General features: G+C 39.0%; 1 protein-coding gene across 5 annotated transcripts in view; it reads right to left on the minus strand.

Moving 5' to 3' along the window:
• Positions 1 to 1,998: 1,998 nt before the first annotated feature.
• LOC106093786 (axotactin) overlaps positions 1,999 to 15,013 on the minus strand; it is a 448,664-nt gene continuing 435,649 nt past the window's right edge. For 4 of the 5 annotated variants that reach the window (XM_059363679.1, XM_059363659.1, XM_059363628.1 and 1 more), the window contains exon 21: positions 1,999 to 2,665. In XM_059363679.1, coding sequence (XP_059219662.1) covers positions 2,282 to 2,665 — 384 coding nt within the window. In that variant the 3' untranslated portion in view covers positions 1,999 to 2,281. Of the gene's footprint in view, positions 2,736 to 15,013 lie in introns of all 5 variants that reach the window. The other variant, XM_059363742.1, reaches the window with a different exon arrangement.

The following is a 15,013-nucleotide window of genomic DNA, read 5'->3' on the forward strand; positions in this document are numbered from 1 at the left end:
TGAGATAATTAATTTTCAGGGCGAGCCTGGCATTGTCAGGGTGTTATTAACACCACGGCGGGAAAAATAAACCACATCATTGCTACGAATTGTAAGGGCTCAAGTAGTTAAATCGGGAGATCGGTTTATATGGGAACTATATCAGGTTAAAGACCGATTTGGACCATAGTCTGCACAGTTGTTGGAAGTTATAACAGAACACTACACACAAAATTTCAGCCAAATCGGACAATAATTGCGGATTCCAGGGGCTCTAGAAGTCAAATCGGGAGATTGGTTTATATGGTAGCTATATCAGGTTATGGACCGATTTGGACCGCACTAGGCACAGTTGTTGTAAGTCATAACAGAACACTACGTGCAATATTTCAGCCAAATCGGACAAAAAAAAAGGCAAAGGGAAAAGGCATTTTATCGCCACTCCTATGGGTAACCACCATAAAGAACCTAATACGGATGCTTACTGAAGAGGGATTTGAAACAATGACAACGTTTTAACACTTCTAAGAGGTAAGGATCCGAACTAGTTATGAAGAAGGGCCGAAAGGGTCATGCAGATCGTACACGACTAGGCTAGGCCTATTGGAGGAAGACAAAGGTGGGCGAATTTAATGCACCAAGTTTCCTCAATAGAAAAATTTCGATATCTGACTAGGTCAAATACTTAGGAGTGGTCTTAGACAGGAGCGTACCGAGAAGGCTTACAGATGTTGGACACTATGTAGACGGGCCGCAGACTGGAAATGGTGTCTGAATCCGAGAGGAGTCCACTGACAGGAGCGTGATTAGACCAATACTTAGTTACGTCATAGTAGTTTGGTGAACTTCGATGGTACAACATTAGCATAATACAACCGGTCCAGAGAAAATGTTGTCTTGGCATAGGCGGAGCGATGAAGACCACGCCCACTAGGGCACTGGAGATTATTCTAAACGCAGTTTATGTGCGAGGCAGCCACTGCGGCTATGGGAAAATGGATTGAGAATAGGAGTAGCTCATACCATCGCGGTATAATCGAGGCGACGGTAGGAAACTTGGAAGGAATGGAAGAGGTTTCCGATCGGACACCTGAGACGACACTTGATTTCGAGTGCTAGGCACTGCTGCCAGCGGCACAGTCTTGGATTGGAGGAACCCTAGTATTGCCATCTGGAAGATCGTGTTACACGGATGGAGTGGGCCTGGGGTCTACATTGAGAACCCAGGGACTGAGATGTGTTTTAGACGGCCTGATCATAATACGGTCCTGCAGGCGGAGATCCGGGCGATCACGGAATGCGTGAAGTGATTTGTGATTTGGTGGTGAAGGCCAGAGGACTGCCGTCAATAAACTTGGCTAACGCAGTCCGAGTTAAGGTCGTGGGCGACGAATGCGCATGCAACCCTATGGAACAGCGAAACAGTCGGTAGGACGGCGAAAATCTTATAGGGGAACCCAGATCGTGAGAAAACGAGGTTATTACTGAAACGAAGTAAGAAGGAGGTCAGTATAGCTTTCGGTATCATAACGGGACACATAGGACTACGAGCTCACTTATGCAAAATCGGTGCGGCAAGTGATAGCATATGTAGGGCATGCGGGGAAGATGATGAGGCGTTGGAGCACTTCCTATGTTATTGCCCGGCTTTCGCGGCTAACAGACACCGGTACATAGATGGAGACGAACACAATACCAGACATGAACCCACTTAGGGGCGTGGCATGGAAAACATTTAAGAATTTTGTAAGTAGCACGGAATGCCTAACTTAGATTTTCTTTTTCGAGGTTACTTCATATTAATATTTAGAGCACACGTTAAGCCGATTACAGGCGTAGGTGTATGTCCATAGTGGCATGGGGCGGATTAATATCCGCACCAACCTAACCTAACCTATGCAAACAAATACTCAACGAATGTGGCTGTATTAATGTCAGTTAATTTTAAAGTTTTAATTTTTAAGGTGTTAAAAACAGTACAAACCTTTATTGTCATCCGATTAGAAAATTTTCAAACTGTTTATATTACTTGTAGCAATTTTATTAACATTTTAATTTTTTCAATTCGCTTCGCTTTGTTTTTTACAATTTACATTTTTTCTAGAATCTATCTAAAAGTCTTGGACTAAACTCAAGTAAGACTAATGACTTAGCTAGTTTGTGTTATATATGTGTCTATGTATTTTTATCAATAATTTAAGAAATAATAAGTACTATAACAAAGGAACCGTCTAAGAAAAAAGGATGAGTGGCTTATCAACTAAATAATGAAGGCTAAATACTTTAAAGGATGGATTCTGAATTAATCTAAGGATAAAATGGAATCGATACTACTTCTATTGCGAGGTCTCATCAAGGGACCACCTAAATAGCTGATGGGGTTTGAGAACTGCCGATTTCGGTCATCAATGAATGCCGGCGTTATGGGTGCTTGGGGGTTGGGACGATTTGCCACAAACGTTTGAACAGGTACATTCGCGATTTCCACCACCTGCGGTTCGGGAGGTGATGCTTCTTCATCTCTGCCATTGGTGGTTGAGGGAGTCTTATTTGAGTTTGGTTGACTGTCATCACTTTCCGGTATGTTAAAGCTTACAGAACCTTTCCGTTTTGGTCTTTGCACTGACTGTGTCCTTAGGATGGGGTTCGGTTTCCGTCGCTCTGATGTTTCCTGCTCTATGGGAGACTGGTAAAGGGATTTTAGGATTACATGGTTGTTAGTATTAATTGTGGTTAGATTAGGAAAAATCTGTTTGCTTTTGTTGTTATGAGGGAAAGGTTAAGGTAAAGAGATCGTTTGGTTTTAAAATTTATGGAATATTTCCAATTAGCAACAAGTGAGGGAAATTTTTGTATTGTAAGGAAAACCCCAAATGTATTAGATGTGTAAGACGAAAAAAGAAATTGAAAAAATTAGTAAAATAAAAACAATAGTTGTCCAGTAAAGTTGTTTAAAATATGCTATAAATATGTGGAAAAACAAAGATTTTGTTTTATAACAAAAAGGATCATAAAAGAAAAAAATTATGGAAATTATATAGTCACATAAAGTATTAATTTTTGTGTCAGATAAAAATTTTAATAAAAATTGGCAATATTAGGTAGTTGTATAATGCACTAGTTACACTCAAAATGTGATTCAAAGCAATAACACAGGTTTTGCGCTAGTGAAATATAAGCAAAATGATGTTTGTTAATTCTTATATAACACTATCTGAATCGGACCCGCTCCGCAGCGCCTTCTTTTACTTTATGTGGAACAAAATTATCCTTTGAATATTTATTTTTGACAATAAAAGGGCTTTTAATGAAATACCATGCTACTAAAATAGTATGTGTATATCGCTCGAGCAACAGTATAACAATATAAATGCTTTATCTGAATCCCATATGATCTATATTGGTGTATGAATTCGCTCAGAGGGTTAAAGGTCATTTAAGTTTGGATGTTAGGTGTACCCCATTTTTAAAAGACTTCTATATGGATACTGGGAAGGAATCCAGGGTGGTGGGTCCCCAGAAACATGGTGAACCCCCAGAAACATGGTCCCGAAAGTGGGTACGAATTTCGTGCTCTACTCCCAAATACCTTTATTTGAGCCGCATATTGCAATAGTCAGTAAAAAATTTGCTGTTTGTGGGGTATTTTGGGAAAGGGGTAGACCCCCAGAAAATTGGTCCCGAGACTGGGTATCAATTCTTGCTCTGCACACCAATTCCTTTCATTTAATCCCCACATTGACATGGTCGGCAAATATGACCGATTTAGGGTGTTTTGGGGAGTGTGGGGGTCCCCCAAACACTAAGCCCTGAAAATATATCAGCAAAGTGCTCTATTCTCATATATCCATATAACTATGAATATCGAGCTCCACTGTCTTGAAGACCCAAATTGTCTTGGTGAGCAAAGACGTCCTTTTTGGGGGGGTGTTATGGTGGTGGCACGTCACCTGGACAGTTCGTCCCTAATGTTGATATCAGATTCATGGTCTACTCCCAAATACCTTTCATTTGATCCCCATTTTTCCAAAGTCGGCAAATATGAGGGGTTTAGGGGGTTTTTTGGGACGGGCGGTCTCAGTGACTTGGCTTTCAAAATATATATCAGATTCGTGTGCTACTCTAAAAAACCTCTTATTTGAGCCTCACATTACAATGGTCAGCAAATACTTCCTATTTGGGTGGTGTTATGGGGGTGGGGTGGCCCCATAGACATTTTCCCGAAAATTGATATCAGATTTGTGTTCTACTTTCAAAGATCTTTCATTTGAGCCCCATATTGGTATGGTCGTATATTTGTCCTCTTTGGGGGATGTTCTCGGGGTTGGATTTCCCCCAAACACATGATCCCACATCTGGATATCAGATTCGTATTCTACACTCAAATACCTTTTATTTAAGCCCCATATTGCCATGGTCAGTAAATAAGTCCTGTTTGGGGGGTGTTTTGGGGAAGGGGTGGATCCCCAGAAACTTTGTCCCACATTTGGATATAAGATTCGTATTTTACTCGCAAATACCTTTCATTTGAGTCCCATATTGCCATGGGTCTCATATTGCCATATGTCCGACTTAGGGGTGTTTTGGTGTTGGGGTGGTCCCCCAAACACTTAGTTCGACAATTGGATATCAGATACGTTTTCTAATCTTAAATACCTTTCATTTGAGTCCCATATTGTCGTGATTGGTCTGTATATATATTTGGTAAGTTGTAGGGGTGGGGCGGCCCCTAGGTACCCCATCCAAAATTTGGATATCAAATTTTTGTTTAAGGTTACTATAAGAGAGCACACAAAATTTGGCTTTAATCGCACCAACCATTTCCGAGATCTGGCGTTTCTAAAAATTAGGGTAAGGTTCCGCCCCCTTCAGATATCAAACAAGTAAAAGCGTGCTAAATTCGGCCGGGCCGAATCTTACATACCCTCCACCATGGATCGCATTTGCCGAGTTCTTCTCCCGGCATCTCTTCCTAGGCAAAAAAGGATATAAGAAAAAAATTGCTCTGGTATTATTATATTATTACATGTTGGAGACCTGTGTAAAATGTCAGCCAATTCGAATAAGAATTGCACCCTTCGGGGGCTCAAAAAGTAAAATAGAGAGATCGATTTATATGGGAGCTGTATCGGGCCATAGACCGATTCAGATCATAATAAACACGTATGTTGATGGTCATCCGTCGTACAAAATTTCAGCAAAATCGAATAAGAATTGCGCACTCTAGAGGCTCAAGAAGTCAAGACCCAAGATCGGTTTATATGGCAGATATATCAGGTTATGGACCGATTTGAATCGTACTTGGCACAGTTGTTGGATATCATAACAAAACACGTCGTGCAAAATTTAATTCCAATCGGATAAGAATTGCGCACTCTAGAGGCTCAAGAAGTCAAGACCCAAGATCGGTCGATATGGCAGCTATATCAGGTTATGGACCGATTTGAACTATACTTGGCACAGTTATTGGATATCATAACAAAATACGTCGTGCAAAATTTCATTCCATACTTGGTAAAGTTGTTGGATATCATAACAAAACACGTCGTGCAAAATTTCATTCCAATCGGATAAGAATTGCGCACTCTAGAGGCTCAAGAAGTCAAGACCCAAGATCGGTTTATATGGCAGCTATATCAAAACATGGACCGATATGGCCCATTTACAATACCAACCGACCTACACTAATAAGAAGTATTTGTACAAAATTTCAAGCGGCTAGCTTCACTCCTTCGGAATTTATCGTGCTTTCGACAGACAGACGGACGGACGGACGGACGGACAGACGGACGGACATGGCTAGATCGACATAAAATGTCGCGACGATCAAGAATATATATACTTTATGGGGTCTCAGACGAATATTTCGAGTAGTTTCAAACAGAATGACGAAATTAGTATACCCCCCATCTTATGGTGGAGGGTATAAAAATTTAGTACCCTATTTTCACCACGGGGTCACAATGCACCATCTGTGAAAATTTCAAGAAAATCGGTTCAGCCGTTTCTAAATCTATAAGGAACACACACACACAAACAAACAAACAAACAAACACAAACTGATTTTTATATATAAGAAGAAGAAGAAGAAGATATGGATAAAAGTCTAAGTGTTGCGATTTGTATGTTCAGTTGGATTTAAAAACGGCAAAACTGATTTAAACTTTTCTCGAAATGTTGAGTTTAGTCCTTGAGCGAAAATAGGGTACTACATTTTTTGACATTCAAAGGAACGGACTCTCATCCTTACCTTCATTTTCAATAACACCAGATCTCGAACTAGAACATACTAAAATTAGTAAAGTACTTAGTAAAGTACACATCATTTTTGTTACCTTCCATTTAAGACTCATTTGTTTATGCTAATGCAAAGCCATTTCACAACAAGTAAAAAGGCGTTAAGCTCGGCCGGGCCGAACTTTGGATACCCACCACCTCGGGTATATATGTAAACCACCTTTCATCAAAATCCGGTGAAAATTGCATACGTTATGTCCCATAGTAGTTATATCGAAATATGTTCCGATTTGGACCAAATAGTAATAAGTACAAGTTATTGATCAATTGTTTATAACAAAATATTGGTTTTTTTTATAGCTATATCTAAAAATAAACCGATCTGAACCATATACGACACGGATGTCGAAAAGTCTAATAAAAGTACTGAGTCAAATTTCAGTGAAATCGGATTATAAATGCGCCTTTAATGGGGCCAAGACTTTAAATCGAGATATCGGTCTACATGGCAGCTATATCCAAATCTGGACCGATTTTGGTCAAATTGCAGAAAAATGTCGGAGAGCCTAACATAACGCACTGTCCCAAATTTCGGCGAAATCGGACAATAAATGCGCCTTTTATGGGCCCAAAACCTTAAATCGAGAGATCGGTCTATATGACAGCTATATTCAAATCTGGACCAATCTGGGCAGAATTGAGGAAGGAGGTCGCCTTCTATGGCCCCAAAACCTAAAACCGAGTGATCGGTCTATATGGCAGCTATATCTAAATCTGAACCGATCAGGGCCAAATTGAAGAAAGACGTCAAAGGGTCTAAGACAACTCACTATCTCAAATTTCAGCGATATCGAACAAAAACTGTGCCTTTTATGGCCCCAAAACCTAAAACCGAGAGATCGGTCTATATGGCAGCTATATCCAAATCTGAACCGATCCGGGCCAAATTAACGAAGGATGTTGAAGGGCCTAACACAACTCACTGTCCCAAATTTCAGTAAAATAGGGTAATAAATGTGACTTTTATAGGCCTAAGACCCTAAATCGGAGGATCGGTCTATATGGCAGCTATATCCAAATCTGGACCGATCTGGGCCAAATTGACGAACGATGTTAAAGGGCCTAACTCAACTCACTGTCCCAAATTTCAGCAAAATCGGATAATAAATGTGGCTTTTATGGGCCTAAGACCCTAAATCGGAGGACCGGTCTGTATGGCAGCTATATCAAGATATAATCCGATATGGCTAATCTTCGACTTAACCTGCTTATGGACAAGAAAAGAATCTGTGCTAAGTTTCAGCTCAATATCTCTATTTTTGAAGACTGTAGCGTGATTTCAACAGACAGACGGACGGACATGTCTAGATCGTCTTAGATTTTTACGCTGATCAAAAATAAATATACTTTATATGGTCGGAAATGGATATTTCGATGTGTTGCAAACGGAATGACAAAATGAATATACCCCCATCCTTCGGTGGTGGGTATAACAACAGTAGTTAGGTAAAAATACGAGAGGAAATTGTTAAGTACAAGACACTGAGTATGGGAACGTGCCACTATGGGCGAAATGACATGAGATGGACGAAGGATAAATACCCAGAAGTTATTTACCCGGTAAATTGTGTAAAAACCCGGGTATTTACCCACATATACCCAAAAGCTGGGTATTTATAATTTTGCAGATATCTTGGGTATAAAAACATTTTCCAAACAATTTTTGATGATTTCGTATTCTTCGTATATAAACATGACCTTCTGATCTCATAAAATTGGAATTTAGTTATATATATAATTGCTATATAGATCGATCTCTAGACTTAAAGTTTTGGGGCAATAAATTGATCATTTTTCATTCGATTTCGATGAAATTTGGCACAGTGAGTTTGTACCCATTTCCGTGAAATGTGGTCCAGATCGGACCATATTTGGATATATCTGCCCCATAGACCGACCGCCCGATCTCCTGATATAAGGTATTTAGGCCATAAAAGATCCATTTATTACCCGATTTCGATGAAAATTGGTGAGTGAGTTCCGGTAGACCCCTACCCATTCCAGTTAAATGTGGTATAGATCGGACCATATTTGGGTATAGCTGCCATATAGCCTATAAAAGGCGCATTTTCATCCGATTGCGATGAAATTTGGCTAATTGAGTTCTGGTAGACCCCTACATATTTTTTTAATGTAGTCCATATCGGACCATATTTGGATATAGCTGCTATATAGACCGATCTTTCGATATATAGTATTGAGTTCATAAGAGTAACATTTCTCATCCGATTTCGATGAAATTTGGCACAGGGAGTTTTGATAGACCCCTACCCTTTCTTTTGAAATGTGGACCAGATCGGATCACATTTGGATATAGCTGCCAAATTGCGACTTGTAGGGGTTCAGGAAATCAAATCGGGAGATCGGTTTATATGGGAGCTATATCAGATTATGAACCGATTTGAACTGTGCTAATCACAGTTATAGGAAGTCATAAAAGAAAACTACATGTACAATTTCAGATTATAGAGCGATTTGGACCGTACTAAGCACAGTTGTTAGAAGTCATAACAGAACACTACATGCAAAATTTCAGCCAAATCGGAAAAAATTGCAGCTTCCAGGGGCTCAAGAAGTCTAATCGGGAAATCGGTTTACATGGGAGCTATATCTAAATCTGAACCGATATGGCCCATTTTCAATCCCCAACGACATACATCAATATTAAGTATCTGTGCAAAATTTCAAGCGGTTAGCTTTACGCATTCGACCACTATCGTGATTTCGAAAGACGGACGGATATGGCTATATCGACTCAGAATGACTAGATTAGTATACATTTATCATATGGTGGTGGGTAAAAAAAGTATGTTAAAGTAGCTTATACCACTGCAAAAAAAAAACAAATTATGACTTCCATGGACTGGAACTTGCGGGATTCACGGGGATTCAATCTAGTTTTTTTTTTCATAAATTATGATTATTTTGCGGTATGAACCATCATACTTGGCACAGAATCTGAAGGTCGTACGACAAGTCGTTGTGCAAACTTTCAGCCTAATCGGATCAAGGGCTCAATAAATATTGGGTTGCCCAAAAAGTAATTGCGGATTTTTTAAAAGAAAGTAAATGCATTTTTAATAAAACTTAGAATGAACTTTAATCAAATATACTTTTTTTACACTTTTTTCTAAAGCAAGCTAAAAGTAACAGCTGATAACTGACAGAAGAAAGAATGCAATTACAGCGTCACAAGCTGTGAAAAAATCTGTCAACGCCGACTATATGAAAAATCCGCAATTACTTTTTGGGCAACCAATACAATCGGGAGATCGTTTTATATGGGAGCTATATAGGTTATCGATCGATTCACACCATACTTGGCACAGATACTGGAGGTCGTACGACAAGTAATTGTGCGAAATTAAAGCCAAATTGGATAATAATTGTGCCCTTTAAGGGGTCGGTTTATATGGGGGCTATATCCAAATCTGAGCCGATATGGTCCATTTGCAATCTCCAATGACCTAGATCAATACGATTCGTTCGACCTCAATTGTGATTTCGGCAGACAGATGAAAGAACATGGCTAGATCCAATTATCAAATCGAATATCAAGACGATCAAGAATATACGGACCTTATAGGGTCGAATATCAGTATTTCGAGGTGTTGCAAACGGTATGACTAGACTTGTATAGTCCTCATACTACCTCGGTATATAATATTAAAACAACTTTCAAAATATGAAAAATGATGCAACTTTTTTTTGTTTGGTTTTTATTCTAGCAGAATCTATTCTCAATCAAAAACAAGTGAAAGCGTGCTATATTCGGCTGTTTAGGCAAATAAAGGATTGCTATGCTATTGGAGTTATATCAAGTTATGGTCCGATTTGGACCATAATTGAATGGAATGTTCGATACCATAGTAGAGGTCATTGTGTAAAATTTGAGTCGAATCTAGTAAGAATGGCTCCCTTATGAGGCTGCAGAAGTAAAATAGGGAGATGGGTGTATGGGGGAGCTGTATCAGGCTATAGACCGATTCAAACCATATTTGACACGTATGTTTATAAGGATGATAATTATTTGGCCCTCTAGAGGCTCAAGAAGTCAAGATCCCAGATCTGTCTATATGACAGCTATATCAGGATATACACCGATATCAACCATACTTAGCACAGTTGTTGAAAATCATAGCAAAACACCTCACGAAAATTTTCAGCCCAATCGGATAAGAATGCACCATCTAGTGGCTCAAGTCAAGATTCAAGATCGGTTTATATGGCATCTACATCAGGTTATGAACCGATTTCAACCATACTTAGCAAAGTTGTTGGAGATCATAGCAAAACACCTCATGCAAAATAACGAACCATGTCATGCAAGAAGTCAAGACCCCAGATCGGTTTATATGACAGCTGTATCAGGATATACACCGATTTCAACCATACTTAACACAATTGTTGGAAATCATAGCAAAACACCTCATGCAAAATTTACGCCAAATTGGATGAGAATCGCGCCCTCTAGTGGCTAAGAAGTTAAGATCCAAGATCGGTTTAGAAGTCAGCTATGTCAAAACATGGACCGATATAACCCATGTACACTCCCAACCGACCTACACTAATAAGCGGCTAGCTTTACTCCTTCGAAAGTTAGCGTGCTTTCGACTGACAGACGGACGGACAGATGAATAGACATAGCTATATCGACTTAAAATATCATGACGATCAAGGATATATATATACTTTATATGGTCTTAGGAGTTACAAACAGAATGACGAAATTAGTATACCCCTTTCCTATGGTGGAGGGCATAAAAAACGACAGATGGACAGTCACCACAGAAAGGATATGCGGACAGACGGACATGCTTAAGCCGAATTAGCAGGAATTTCTGATTCGAACTATACAATTTATCACAGCTACAGTAGCGGCACAGAGTAAAGTTTGTGTTTTTACAATAAATTTTATATAAATGTTTCCTTTGTATACCAATTTCATGCTGGTACCTAAAATAATCAGCATAAAAAGAGGTGTGCGTGCATGTTTGTTCTGATTCTCTGAAACTTCATGGTACACGAATTTGCTCCTGAAAGGGAGATTGCCAATGATCGCTTCTCCCATATGTATGTATGTGGCTACAGCCAGGGCTGTGGAGTCGAACGAAGTCAGAAGCCAGCTGGAGCCAGAATACCTTTCGGAGTTAAGTAAGCTTGGAGTCTGAATTCGAATCGGACTCCAAGTTTAGCTAAATACTTTCACTCCAACCCCGGATCAGACACCGCATTCCGGCTTGAACAACAACAAAGGACGAGAAATAGGTCTATACTAAATTAAAGTATGTATCAAAAAACGTCTCTTTTTCTTATAGACAATACATTTTAATGAAATGCAAAATGATACCACCTTTTCCAACAGTTTTTCTTGACTGTCTAATGCAGCGAAACACATAGATTTCAATTTCAACATGAGATGAGTAATAGGACATAGGCTTAGCTAGTGCGAAATTTTTAAACTCTATCTACCAATTCTCTGCTAAAATGTTGGTGGCATGGATGAACTAATTTCCTGTTTGTGTAATTTTGAAGAAAGCGACAATTGTTTTATGACACGGTTTGTGTTGTAGCACATATTTAAACCTGCACAACAAACGCTTGTGCAAATGTTGCTTTAGTAAACATATGGTTGAATGTATAAAGAAGAATAACTTAGGGTAGACCCTAATTTTAATTGAGAATTTCAAATGTCGTCCACGAAAACTTTTTTTACATCCTCGATTCCGTACCTCATCATGACAAGGTTAAACGAGCCTTAGGAGCATGAACTCGTGTTGGACACATACGATAAGTTTGACGCGACAGTGGTGGAGAATTGGAACTCTGAAACAGAATGGGAGAGCTGAAAAAGGCCAAATCCAGGATGAAATTCTGCAGAATGAGCTATAAAGAGGACGACCATTCCTATTAAGGAAAAACAAGTAAAAGCGTTCTAAGTTCGGCTGGGTCGAATTTTATAAATCCTTCACGATGTATAAATTAACCATCCTCTTTTATAAAAACTCCACTACCATACCCATAGTAATGTAAAAATTGGGGCTGGTCTGGATCATATTTGATTCAGGTTCCGAGAACTCTTATACAAGTCACAGTTTCAGCGAAATCGGGCAACAAATCAGCTTTTTATGGGGTTAAGACACTTAATTGGAAGATTGGTCTATATTGCAGCTATATCTAAACATAGTCTGGTCTGGACCATATGCTGGTTTGATGACGGATCACTGCCACTGTGTCAAATTCCAGTGAAATCGGGTAATAAATGCAGCTTTTATGGGCCAAAGGGTCAAGACCCAAATCGGCAGATCGCTCTACGTGGTAGCTATATCTGAAAAAAACCCGATTTGAACCATATTTGAGTCGGATATCAGTAAGTTTTAACCAACTTACTTTTTAAAATTTCAGCGAAATCAGATAATAATTTCGCTTTTATAGACTTAAGACCCTTAATCGGCAGATCGGTCTATATGGCAGCTATATCTAAATATTATCCGATCTGGACCATATAAAGTTGTGATGACAGTAGGGTTAAAACAACTCACTGTTTCTAATTTCATCGAAATCGGATTATAAATGCTCCTGTTACGGGCTTAAGACCCTAAACCGCATTATCGGTCCATATGGTAGCTTTATGTAAATATGGTCCGATATAGGCCATATTCGGTTTGAATATCTCGGGCCCTAGTATGATTTCCTGTTTAAAATTTCAGCGAAATCGGACAAAAATGCGGCTTTTACAGGTTTAAGATATTTAATCGCCAGATCGGTCTGTATGGCAGCTAAATCCAAATGTAGTCCGATTTGGCCCATTCAAGAACTTAACCTGCATATATAAGAATTACGATTCTGTGCAAAATTTCATCTCAATATCTCAATTTTTATTAATAATTGTAGCGTGATTACAATTGACAGACAGACGGACAGACACACGGACATCATTAGATCTTCTTTTTTTACGACGATCAAAAATATAAACTATTTGTAGGATCGGAAATATATATTTCGATGCGTGACGAACGGAATGACTAAAGGAATATACAACCTATTCTATGATGGTGGCTATAACAGAACAAAATGTCCAAGAAATCACCCAAATCCGTTCATAATTGCGGCTTCTAGGGGCTCCAGATTTCCTATTGGAGATCACATCTCAATGAGTGCTGTCCGATTCAAGTTTAAGTTCAATGATAAAGGACCTTCTTTTTTTATAGCCGAGTCCGAACGGCGTGCCGTAATGCGACACCTGTTTGTATAGGAGTTTTTACATGGCTCCTATGTACGTAGAGCTGGCAAATATCGATAATCGCAACATTCGATATTTTCGATATTTCTAATAATAAATATCGATAGTATCGATACTATCGATAATTTCCCATCACCTATATTTCAAACGAAAATGAGAAGTAACAAGTAAAAGCCCGCTAAGTTCGGCCGAGCGGAATCTTATATACCCTCCACCATGGATCGCATTTGTCGAGCTCTTTGCCCAGTATCTCTTTAGAGGCAAACAAAGGATAACGGCTAAAAACTGCCATGCTTTTGGAGCCATAACAGGTTTTGAACCGATTCGGAAACCATTATACAAAATGTCAAAGGTGGTAGGAAAAGTCGTTGCACAAAATTTCAACTAAATCGGAACTATGGTTCAGATCGGACTATATTTAAATTTAGCTGTCATATAGACCGATATGCCGATTAATTTTACTGACCATCTGACCCACATACGAATCAGATCAGACTATACAGATATAGCTGTCATATAGACTGATCTTCTAATTTAGGGTCTTAATCCCATAAAAAGCCTGATTTCGCTGAGACTGTTACTTGTATATGTGTTCTCGGGACCTGAATAAAATATAATCGAAACCCTATTTAGATATAACTATGGATATAGTAGTGGAGTTATAATAAAATAGGACGATTATTATATCCTTTGGGGTAGGCATTCAAAGTTCGACACGGCCGAATTTAACAAGTTTTTACTTGATTTCCGATGTTCTTGCCATGATTCGAACCCAGGCGTTCAGCGTTATAGGTGGATATGCTAACCTCTGCTCAACGGGTATCTGCAATTTGTGTTACACATACAAATGTTAAGGTCCATGCCATTGTCCATACAACAAGTAGACGTTGAACTAAATCGTCACCAAACTACATCTAGGATTCTTCCAAATGTGTGGCATACAAAAACGTTTGTTTGTATCACAACTGAATAGGAGCAGTGAGTTAGTCTAAAATATCATGGAATGGCGGAATGAATTCATTGGGAATGAGCTGACGACATGAATGGATGACTAAAATGGCAACATGATGGCATGAATGGCAACATTTATCTATGGGCTGCCGCAGTAGAGTAGTGTGTTCTACTACACTCATTCTACACTGTGCTTTGAGTGAAAGAGGTAGGAGGCTTGTTGTTTTAAGCAAAATTTTGTTTTTCTATGCAACAAAGGTTTCAGTGGCTGTAAAAAGATTCCCATTGTTATTGAGAATACGTAGAGTGGGAAAATCTCAGCACAGCTGAGTAGATCCAGCCTAGATTTTGTTTCATAAAAAAGAAAGAAGGAAAAACTTAATTTCTATATCCATCACCACGAGAAATGTTTTGATATAAGGGTTATATTTAGTATCCAAAAAAAAAACAAAAAGTATGTTGGTTTGAAGCGCATACCCTCCATTTGTTTTCCTTTTGATCCCAACAACTGAAATACGAAATATTTTGGCTATTGGTTAACAA

Source organism: Stomoxys calcitrans, chromosome 1 (genome assembly GCF_963082655.1).
Source record: "Stomoxys calcitrans chromosome 1, idStoCalc2.1, whole genome shotgun sequence".
Lineage (NCBI taxonomy): Eukaryota > Metazoa > Arthropoda > Insecta > Diptera > Muscidae > Stomoxys > Stomoxys calcitrans.